This window comes from Corvus brachyrhynchos, unplaced genomic scaffold (genome assembly GCF_000691975.1).
Source record: "Corvus brachyrhynchos isolate BGI_N302 unplaced genomic scaffold, ASM69197v1 scaffold26, whole genome shotgun sequence".
In the NCBI taxonomy this organism is placed as follows: Eukaryota; Metazoa; Chordata; class Aves; order Passeriformes; family Corvidae; genus Corvus; species Corvus brachyrhynchos.
Genome location: NW_008239324.1, coordinates 6,522,362 through 6,534,122, shown reverse-complemented (window position 1 = coordinate 6,534,122; position 11,761 = coordinate 6,522,362). Strand labels below are relative to the sequence as shown.

The 11,761-nt window shown below is 42.3% G+C and overlaps 2 protein-coding genes across 6 annotated transcripts in view; one reads left to right on the top strand and one right to left on the bottom strand.

The window, feature by feature from the left end:
- The window catches only part of B3GNT9 (UDP-GlcNAc:betaGal beta-1,3-N-acetylglucosaminyltransferase 9), a 16,057-nt gene extending 7,018 nt beyond the window's left edge, over window positions 1–9,039 (top strand). Inside the window, exons 2-3 of one of the 5 annotated variants that reach the window (XR_001864172.1) lie at window positions 926–2,869; window positions 8,954–9,039. Coding sequence is in view for 2 of the 5 variants with exons in the window: in XM_017740869.1 (XP_017596358.1) it covers window positions 926–2,234 (1,309 nt within the window). In the remaining 3 variants the exon portion in view is untranslated. Of the gene's footprint in view, window positions 1–72; window positions 116–925; window positions 4,292–8,953 lie in introns of those variants that run through there. The other 4 variants (XR_001864170.1, XR_001864171.1, XM_017740870.1 and 1 more) reach the window with 4 other exon arrangements.
- The window catches only part of CUNH16orf70 (chromosome unknown C16orf70 homolog), a 36,504-nt gene continuing 32,992 nt past the window's right edge, over window positions 8,250–11,761 (bottom strand). Inside the window, exon 16 of the mRNA XM_008638765.2 lies at window positions 8,250–11,333. Within this exon, the coding sequence (XP_008636987.1) occupies window positions 11,244–11,333 (90 nt within the window). The 3' untranslated portion in view covers window positions 8,250–11,243. The remainder of the gene's footprint in view (window positions 11,334–11,761) is intronic.

The following is an 11,761-nucleotide window of genomic DNA, read 5'->3' as shown; positions in this document are numbered from 1 at the left end:
TCTTTCCCTGAACTATGGTTACCTGCTGCTTGCTGCCTTCTTACTACTCTTTCATTCTCATTTTGTTTGCAGTTGAAGAACTGATCAAATAAGATAGAAGATCTCCAGGAAAAGTGTAAGTGAGGAAAAATCCTGTATTTCAAAAGGCAGCTTCATCTATCATACATGAACAAAATTTTCCTAACACCAGGCTCTGTCTTGCTTCTGCATATCGGGATTTATTTCCCCACCTCTCACTTAGGGTAATTTGGCAGAGGAAAAACACCCATGGCCCCTTCTAACTTTATTAATGGAAGTTACTTACAATGGTTTAATATTTTATAAAGAATATTGGCAGGAAAAAGGCCCTGTGTGAATTCTAGATTGTACCCAATGTATTAATTTTGAATACAAATCACAGTTGGTTTAACAAAAGCTGGCTCTGTCTGCAGGGGAAAACCAGCAACACACTGCCATTGAGAGTCTGCCCTTCAGCAGTCAGCTCTGGGCCTCCCTGGTTCGAGTTATAAAGGGTAAAAGCAGCAAGTAATGGTTATCAAGCTAGGAAAAAAAAAAAGGTAATGATTTATGGGAGAATGGCATCATTCATCATTTTCCACTTTGCTTTTCCCAATGAAATCTCTGAAATGGCAAAACACATTCAGCAGTAAGGGATGTGGGATTTTGGGTTGTGCCTAGAGAGTGGTTTTCAGGATGATGGATGACTGCTTAGTGACTGAACTAACCAAGTCACAGAGCTGGCACTGGGATCAGCATTAAGTTTGCAACCCCATGTGCCTTTTGACAAGTTCCTCAATGTCTCAGTGCTTGTGTGAGTAAAATGTGCTTTGCTGCTGAGTTTTTAAATGATGTTTCAGTTAGTCTTGCCTGCTTGCTTCAGACCTGCCAAATCCTCACTGCTGACACACTCTGTGTTTTCTTACAGATGGACAGTGGTGCCAGGCAGCTCAAACACAGCTTTTAACAGTCCCAGGAACACCAGAGAGACAATGAGAGTTCGCCTCAAAGGGGATGCGATCTGTACCTTCTTCTTGCTGGTAGCACTTTGTTCTTTGCTCTACTCCCAGCTGGAGCATTTAGTCCCGGCAGGAAAGAAGGAGCCAACACAGAACAAGCCTCAAGTAGCACCAAAAATACTCTCAGATCCCAGAGCACCTCGGAGACCAATGCCAGCAGAGGCAACTGCCCCCAGACCCCAAGTTACCCCTGTCATGAGACAAACAGAAGTGGCCAAAAACAGGGTCCAAACTACAACTCCACCCCTGCTGACTGATTCTGCCTTCAACTTCAAGCTCTATCTCCTAAACAAGGATAACAGGAACTTCAATCTCCTCATTAACCAGCCCAGGAAATGCCAAAAAACACCAGGAGGTCCCTTTCTGCTTATTGCTATCAAATCAGTAGTTGAAGACTTTGACAGGCGTGAGATTGTCCGGAAAACTTGGGGCAGGGAGGGTTTGGTGAATGGGGAGCAGATCCAGCGAGTGTTCCTCCTGGGAACACCAAAGAATAGGACAGTGCTGGCGACATGGGAGACCCTGATCCACCAGGAGAGTCAAACATACCGGGACATTTTACTCTGGGACTTCATGGACACTTTCTTCAACCTGACCCTGAAGGAGATCCACTTCCTGGGCTGGGCTGCTGAATTCTGCCACAACGTGAAATTTATTTTTAAAGGTGATGCTGATGTTTTTGTCAATGTTGAGAACATTGTTGATTTCCTCAAGAGACACGATCCCGCTGAAGACCTCTTTGTTGGGGACATCATCTACAATGCCCGTCCCATCCGCGTCCGGAAGAGCAAATACTACATCCCAGAGACCATGTACGGGCTGAGCATCTACCCTGCCTACGCAGGAGGAGGAGGGTTTTTGCTGTCCAGCTGCACCATGAGGAAGCTCTCTAGGGCTTGCAGAGAGGTGGAGCTGTTCCCCATCGACGATGTCTTTTTGGGCATGTGCTTACAGAGAATCAACCTCAAGCCCATTCTACACGAAGGATTCAAGACCTTTGGCATTGTCAAGCCTTCTGCTGCCCCACACCTACAGACGTTTGATCCCTGTTTTTACAAAGATCTCATGGTAGTTCATAGCTTGAAAGTTGCTGAGATCTGGCTAATGTGGAACCTGCTCCATAGCCCACGGCTTTCCTGCACTCAGAAGAAGCAGGTAAAGAAGCCTTTCCAATGGAAGAAGAAAACTCAGATAACACCAGCATCACCTCCCAGATAATGCAGGCAGAGTGCAGCACACGCAGCAAACCAGCCAAGAAAGGGAACCTGGAATTGATGCAGCCCAACAAACCAACTTTCCGAGTATTTTAGCACATCTTATTTACAACGTTAAGAGAAGACAACAAACAATTGCAGGAATTTGCCCAAATTCCACATTTGCACATACATATCATGTGGGTCCTTCTGTACTAGTAAGTCCAAATAATCATAACAGTATATATAATTTATTATTATTTATTAGGATTATAGTAGTGCTTAGTGGGGCAGTGTGTAAAAGCACATTGAAAAATGCAGTCCTTGGAGATTTTTCAGCATTGTTAGAAGTGTGAGAAATGAAACAAGACATAGGGTAAGAACAGACACCAGGCAGCACAGGGACCATTGTCAACCTGCAGTACTTGACTTGGACTCATTGAAAAATGAGCAAACAGTAACTAGGGTACAGGAAATCAAGTCCCCTTAGTGTCTACTCCAGTCACATCACTGCTGCCTGGTTGGTTTTCTGCAGGCCTCCTAAGAAGATGACAACAACAAACAGCTTTTGAAATGGGGTCCTACACGCTGCAACTCAGGCGGATTACAAGAAATCCAACTGGATACTGAGGCTGGCGTGGCTGGTCGAGCAAAGGACAGGTAAGTAGATAACTAGAAAGGAGCAGACTTACAAAGGGCCTTTAGAGAAAGGACGAGAACTTTGAGTTGATCACTTTGAGCCTTGATTTTTCATCATTCTTCTCAGTTCAAATATCTGCTCCATTGACACGCTCAAGATTCAGGGGACCGGTGGAGCTGGTTTTGGCACTTCCCTGAGCTCAGGCTCTCTGCACTATGCTGACTGACATTCAGGGAAAACTCAGAAGTCATCCAGCAGTGTTTGATCACTCACCATCTGACCCAGATTTTCAGTAGGTTTGTATCTGGAGAGATCCTTTGGCCTTTGCTTATAAGGGTAACCCCACACAGAGCTGCTGCTTGCATCACATTTGGGAGCTGCTTCAAACCAAAGAATGGACTGGGCTGGTTTCTACAGACCTTGGTGCTCTTGCTTGGCATGGTCAACTGCAGAGAGCTGCCAGGACTTTCATACTGCTGCGGGTGTGACATGAAGGGAGAAAGTTTTCAGAAAAAAGGACTTCAGAATAGAAGTCCATCTAAATTTATTGCAAGAAATCAAAACCACACAGCAATCTTTCAGTTGGACTTTCCAAGGTTCAGTTGGGGGCTTTGTAAGTATTTTAAGCATCAGACAAGAACACTGAATTGCTCAGTTTTTCAAAGCGTAGTCAAGACTTTGGTGCATTTTGTTTTTCCCAACAGTAGTCTACCTTAGAAGTCTATACTTTTATCAGACATCAAAGCAGATGTGAATTCCTCTAAATCAGGGTTAAAATGCTATGAAATTCATGGGGCAAAGAGCCTGAATTCACCTCTGATACTGTGTTTGTTAATTCTTTTGCAATTTTTTACCCCCTCAACAAAACTCCTATCCATCAGAGAACCCCTCAGGATGGCACATCCACACAGCTTCAAAGGAAACTACAGCCAGTCATAAAAGTCCAAAGTTCCTTTCTCTTGCACAGAGCCTGCAGCACAGCTGCATTTCATATCCATGTGTAACCTCCCTCCCACCCCGCAGCAGTCTGGGCTCTGTACTGGCACTAACGATGCACACAGAGAACAGCAGGCTGGGAGTGTCTGTGGCAGACTATGGACAACAGCCTCACTCATTGGTAATCTTCATCATGAGTTTAAGCCTTACAATAATGGATTTCCAAGGAAAGGTCAGCTATATAGAAATTGAAAGATTTCTACATTTGGGATATTTTCAGGATGCAATCCTGAAATATAAAACGTTCATGTGAGCTTCACAAGGAGCTTTTCAGGGTGTGGAACTAAGCCAAAGCCTCACTAGAGGGACAAAGTCACTCCTACCCCTGTCTGCTAACATGTGTGATACTTGTATATTTATAGCTTGTACAGAAATGTATTACCTGTGAGTAGTTTACAGTTTTGGAAATTATTTATACCATCATTAAAAGACAGCATGCAGATGTACTTCTAGTTGTTAGAGTGAGTTTGTCGAGTACACACAAGTGCACACACGTTGTAAGACTAAAACCACTGGGATTTTTCATGAAGACAGTAACATGAAAAATACATTATTCATTATTTTGGATAACTTGGTAAGTCTTTCCTTATGCTGGACTTAATTTAATGGCAATGACAGAAAAATAAACAGAGTTTACCTTTCAATTTCCTATGAGGCAGCTAGTCAGGTTCAGCAATCCTTATTAAGGTTTTCCTTTTACACTTGAAGATTCAGAGATTGGCTGCTCCCTCTATAGTGTCTTCAGATCTGCAATCTACCCACAGCATAGCATTAATGAGTGCATTTTGTCCCAGATCAAAGTTGTTGTTCAACATCTGTGTTGACACAGTCTGTGCCAGCACATACCCTGATAGGCAGAAACAGAACTAGAGCAAACTGTTTACTCCATTGTCTTAGTCTATAGAATAGCTCATTTCTTTTCCCAGTGAATACCAGTCTCTATTAATGAAAGATCCATCTGGTTTTGTCCTCCAGCCTCTGCTGCATGGCCTATTTGGCTTGGGCTTTAAGTTTCCATTTGCCACTGCAGTTGAGCTGGAAGCTCACAGACCCCGTATGTGAGCATAATGCTCTGGGGAAGTGCTTAAAGCAGTGCTGCAGCCCCTGGAGTTTATTGAATTCTACTTACTGCTATAGTAGGCAAAGGCTTTGACTTCACCCAAGTGAAGATTGTTTCCTTAAAGATGAGGGTCTTTTCAGAAAATCCTAAAGCCCCAGGTGCGTATGAGAACTGGCAGGAAGATCCCTCTATCAACTTATCTGATGCATCTCAGAAAACCAAGCCCATCCTTTTCAGAATGACTTTCTGAGTAGCTTTTATTAACTGGCTAATTGAGTACACCAGTCAGGCTTGCTGTAAAGCCTTGCTTGGCAATTTTTTTCATGACTAACCCAGGACAAGAAAAGAAAACATAAAAACATCCTAAGTGGGTTCTACCAGTAGCAAACAAGGCAAGCAGTCTTTCTCAGTACAGGCATAAACTTCTGCAACTAATACAGTCCAGTAAGTTTTATTGAGTCCCAAGGATTCACACACAGTCAAGTTTTGTTCCTGCTGTATGTAAGTAGCCAGATTTGGTCACTATAATGAGCAGAGCTGGCTTAAGCTTCACATTCAGCACCTCCAAGTACATCTCTGGACACATGAACGGGTAGCAAATGCCAAGATCCGTCCTTCAGTCAAGCCACTGCAGACTTAGACATCATAGAAAGGAAAGCCAAAGAGGACTCTGAAGCAATTGAGTATTAAAATCTTGTGCTTCCTGTCTGCAGTTTAATTATTCATCTTTTACAGTAAGTTCTCGGAAGCAAACCTCAACTGCAAACTCAAACAGTACAAAAGAATCAAATGGCTCAGAGAACCCTCACTAAATATCAGCACTGAGAACATTCCCTGGGGAGTGCTGAAAGACCATTGGATCAGAGAGAAAAAAAGTCTATCCCAAAGCCCAGTGTGAAAAACTGCTTATCTCCTGAGTTGTACCTCTTCCAGCTGGACTTGCAGGTCTCAGCAGCCCAGAAAATCAGCCCACCACATCTCCCTAATGGTGCTACTAACTGCAGCGACAGTTTTAAAAACCAGTAAAACTTTTAAATACAAATTTTCATTACTTTCTAGGCTAATGATCAGTAAGAAAACCACACTGAGGAATGAGAGGGGAAAGTAAAGGGGAAAGTAACACCCAAAGGAGGAGCACAACCGAGTCCCTCCAAGAGTGGCAAACAGCTCCCCCACCATTCCTGGCCAGCCCAATGCTCTCTCCAATCCATTCGGACCCAGCACACGAATCTTCTCTCTCCCCCTCCCTTTCCCAGCCCATCTGTCGACAATCCATGTGCTAAAACCCACGAAAAAATCCATAAAATAGCACAGGTTTGCAGTGGTGGCCTTGTCCCAGGGGCTGCCTGAGCTGGGTGGGAATCAAGGTGTGGTAATAACACAAATAGTGTCTACAGCCATGGAAGCAGGAAAGGGTGGAATAACCTCCATAGCCTCCCTGCTTGTGGATGCAGCAGAGCTACCCAGCAAGAGACAGGGTAAACTCAGGATTTCAGGGCTGCAGTTTTTCTGAGATGAGCAGAGGGGGAAGGGAATACAGCAAATCAGGCTGGTTTGATTATTTAGTTGATTAGACTGCACATTGCATAATCATGCAGGGTTTTTCTGTGATTGGTATTTAAACTAAATGTCCCTCTGAAGGATAATAATACCAGAATGAAACTTACGCACTCAGTGGAATATATATATATATATATATATAGTGTAGGTGTAAAGCATTGAGGCACGTAAAACCAGCTGCCAGCATTGCAATATGCAGTACTTTAAAATAACTAAAGGAGTAAAATTTAAAGGGGAATTCATTACTGTATAAAAGAGAAAAGATTACATTAAACCATTACAGCTAGTCCAGAATAAAAGTCACTGTAATAATGGTATCTTACACGACAGTGAGTGACCTACTCTGCAAGCTCCAGCTTACCTTTCCTGCTGTTTCAAGTACTCGTTTTTTTGAGATCATGAGGAGAAATTATTTTACCTGCTGGAAAAATAAACATCCCCACAAACACCACAAGAGCTTGGGATGTAAGCTTTGGCAGATAAACATTTTAAGTGACTTTATTAGTTACAGCAAAAATTCATAGACAAAAAACATGGTATTTAGGTTGCACCTGAGCCCTCCAAGCAACACATACACTCCCCACACTTTTCCCTGTGAACTGGTTTATATCCTGGCCTGTAACAAAGCCCTCTGCTTCACTGAGCCTATTTTAATGCTGAAGAGTTACATATCTCCATTAAGCTCCATCTTTCATTTCCCCCCATTTTGCTTCAGCCTTACCTTCTCTCTGAAACATCCTGGTCCACAGCTTACATGAAACAAACCACCCAGAATTAACTCCTCAGACACACACAGCGAGGTATTTCTTTGGCTACAGGGGCTGGGTCAGATTATGCCTGACAGTGTCAGGCAGAGAAGAGGGGGCTTTGCATTGGGGTCATCAAGGCTAAAAAAAAAAAAAGGTTATTGGGCAAAAGTTGACATAGAACAATTGTAACTAGCATGGAATAATGTTTCCTGCATCACGACACCAAAAATTCTTCTGAACACAACCAGCTCATGTGAAATTGTCCCAAATCAGAGAACTTGGTCCTTGCCCAAATACTCTGGAGAAAGCAAGCAGAGAGGACTTTGACATAACATTTTTTTCAAAGTAAGAGCCACACTGACTCACACATGCAGATTTACTCTCAACACACATTTTGGGCACCAAACACAAAACCTAACAGAAGTTCTGGCTTAGCAGAGTAGTTCAGTGACTAACAGGTTCTAACAGCAGGTAGAAAGTCAGTGTGAAGGGGGCAATACCCTTGATTTCCCTCTGGAAAACAGCAGCTGGCCCTTAACCTCCAGCCAGCCTCAAAGCAACAATGAATCACCATCTTCTTGTAGCGCTGAAAGATTTTGTTTTAAACAGGTTGGATGTGAGCTCTGGAATATGAATGATCATGATCACATGAATCAGTTCTCACACACCATGTGATTACTATTTCAGAAAAAAAACCTGTTTAGAATTAGAAATATGACAGTTCCTGGCAACAGAAGATTGCTTTTTCTTGACAGGAACTGCATTTTGGGGAACAGAGGGTTCTAGTATTACACAGCAGCACTGATCTATACAGCACTACCTGGAGCCCTCATAGGAGCCCAGGGACTGCTTGAAGGCCTGAAGAATACAGGAAGAAATGTCAGCTTCACCTCTATAAAGAAGGGAACAACCATAGTTTTATTAAGTGTAAACAAATGAAATACTGTGGACAATATTGCAACATTCAAGTTAAGCAGACACACACACAAACTCCTCTCTTCTTTACAAAGGAAAAAGGAACACATCAGAAGGGGATCATATGCACTACATGTTTTATTAAAAATGCAATTGTATTTCACTTTATATCAAAGTTTTATCACATGAAACCAAAATGATGGACCAACACACATGTTGCCAACATGCAGGATCTGTATCAAACCACACAGAATTATTACAAGGAACAGGGGCACCTGGCAAGATGGGAGCTGATGCAGCCCAAATCCCTCATTTCCTTTTGGAGGGGGAGGCATGCTACAGGGTTCATGCTACAGCAGCAGGCCTGACCTCACTCTTCTGAAGAAATTCAACTCAATACGCTCAAGAGCAGGATACTGGTGGCATCTACATAGCCACTATTCAAATCATCTTACCAAGGATTTATCTCCTCTTGCAGCTTATTCGGAGCTTTTATGAGAAAAGGATGAACTAAAATTAATTGAAGTTAGCATCAGGATTGGTTCAGAGACCATAAAATTCTGCAAGAGCACCCTGAGCCAAGCAGCAAGCAAGGTCAGTTTGCATTCCAGCCCTGAGGGATGCTGCAGGAGGAGGGCCAAGTGCCCTGCCTGCCTCACACAGCCAGTGCAGGAGAAACGCGAACGGAACCGAGGCCCATTCCTTATGCCCTGCATTAACCTTTGAGCTCCTTCAGGGCAGGGAAACTTCCAAAGCTTTTCTGTGGAGTCCCTTGGGGCACACAAATGCAGTACAAGAATTGACATTTGCTGCTTTCACTGCAGGCATTTCCTCCCTTCTGCTGTGCAATATTCCCCTCTTTGAAGCTCGATCGATTTCCACGATCCCCAAGGGCCGACAGCAGCGTAACAATCCCCTCTTTCTGAACCCAGTGGAGAACCCACAGCGCATCGACCACAGCTCAGAGACTTTGCTTCTCCACTGCAGCACAAAACCTTACCAAATGCTCTAACCTATCTACCAAGTTATGTTAGCCACTGTTTCTTTGGAGAACATACTGAACTGGCTATAAAGTCCCTATACACTAGTCAGGCACTGCAAGTATGTCTGAAAACCAGGAAAATAAAAAGAACTAATTGATAAGAAAGAAAAAGGCAAGAATATCCGTGATTTTATTACAAAAACACCCAGTAACTGTATTTAACACAAAAACAGTAACTGAGAGTCTCTTTTTATTTTTCTTTCAGTGTACATGCTCATTATTATTCCATTTAATTTACAGAAGGGCTATGTAAAATGAAATTAAAATTAGAGAGGAAATAAAAAGGAAGATTGAGGCATAGAATTTTCTTAGCAAGCAACGATCACAGGAGACAGCACAGATTGAACAGGGATTCAACAGGAGTGACACCTAGGGATAAAGGTAAACAGTAACTTTTTCCTTATCCATTAGATTCTCCATGGGGCTTTTTCGTTTGTTTTAGCAAAACAGTTTAGAGTATCACAGTATACAGGAAGACTAAATGGCAAAGAACGTCTCACACACACACACATTTATCCCTGCTACTGGTCCAGGATCCAAAACTTCAGTTAACATTCTATTTCCTATCTCTCATTCATTGATAACCTATACAGGATTACACTGTACATGGAGTTAAAATTACAAAAATGTCATATTTACAAAAATCTGTACACACATAGTAAAACTCACAAAATTGTCATCTATGTATCACAAGTTGCGACACCAAAATATTAAAAATGGGATAAAATTATACATTTCTCTTGTCCATTTTTAAAAAGGGTTCATTATTTCAAAGACAGACCACCTATTTCTCCCAAATAAGACTGGTAAGAGAACTAGAAACCTAAAGTATCCTCCTGGGATAAAATGTCGCGAGCAGCATCTCCCAACTAGAAAGAAGCCTATATCCTGTCTGCTGGGGTGGGGTGTGCAGTTAGCGTATATGTACAGAAACGGTGAAACTACAACAAGGATGTCTTTGGCTAAACCTTTGGCATAAATTAAAATCATACATCAAAAGTTACAGAAAAGGTTATCTTGGTGATGGCGGAATTCCAGAATTTCTTTCTGAGATACCATTATATACAGCTTTTCTTTCTCTGAGGAAATAGAGTAGGAATCCAGGATTTTGGAATAGAGGCAAATGAGGCAACATTATTTCTTCGTTAAATTTTTCACTAGTATGAAAAATTGTATCAAATCTTTTCACTAAAACATAATTCAATCATAGAAATAACCCCTTCCAGAATTTTTTTTTTCTTTTAAAATTGCATATGAAAAAAATTAGTAAACCAGCCATGACAGAAAAAAATTGTATCAGCATATCAAGTACATATTAGTGCAGGAAGGTGGACAAATCTGATCCACTGTATAAATAAGCTTTATGCGCAGTGTACATTAAATAACCACCACACCCCACTCACACCCAGTACACAGATGCTCCTCAGTGAAGATAAACGTTTATCAAGTAATTAAAGTGTATGTAGTGCAAATGTTACAACCAAGTATTATGCACATGCTACTTGCTTGGTTTAAAGTTACACAAAGATGTGGTGCCTGAAATCATGGACATATATACATCCTTGTCACACTTGGTACAATGTCCTAAGCCACAGAAATACCGAGGTGTTTATATCTATATATATATACACACACGTTTTCTTAAAATGTGACCACCACATCAATACAGTAACACAAACAGACTAAAATCAATACCTGCTTCCAGATGCTCCAAGGCTCAGAAAGTTTGTGCTTCTAATTCTTGCAGTCATTATGTGCCCCTCTTCCATTTCCCCCTTCTGCCAGCTGAGAAGGAGGGACAGTCTCTTCAGGTCTGTGCTGCATAGGATGAGGGCAACGGAGAGGAATAAACGACGGCACAGGCACCTAAGCTGCTTTCCTCCATCAACAGTTCCATGCCCCATGATGAAGGGTTGAGAGAATTTCCTCTCCACACCGCTCTTGGGTGGAAAGGCTTATTGAAAAAAAAAAACCAAAATCATAACGTGCTTTCCATATTATAAGTGGCAGCAAATCAAGGCACGCTGTACTAATTCTGTAGCATTGAGATTAGCTGACTTTGCAGGGGATGCTCACTGGGGAAGGTCCGACGTTCTCAACTGGCTGCTGGGCCGTGTGGGGCCATACAGAGTAACAGAAGCTATGTGATTATTCTGCATCACCTGCAAAAGCACAGCAGGGAAACAGGAAATTAAAAGAAGTGGTACACTAAACAGAAACTCGGAAGTATTAAAAAGGTGAATACAGAAGTGATCTGCCTGAAGAAAGAAATCCCAACAACAAACAACAGCAACAAGCTCTTGGCTAGTTCCTAAAAATGGTCTCTTAGACTTCCATGACACAACACCAGCATGCTCCAACCAGCCACGTGCACGTATCTCCTGCTAGCATGAGTTCCAGGTGACAAACTTGAAGATTCAGCTTTAACATGCAAATGTACAGCCTCAGAGAAAAGGTTGCACAGTTGCCTCTTTCTGCCAACAGGCACTAAAATTATACCACTGCCAAGCACTGGCTTTTATTGCAATAGGAAGTAAGAAGCCACTCATAGTAATAGCAAACTCCTCATCTTCCCATGCTCAGACAAAAA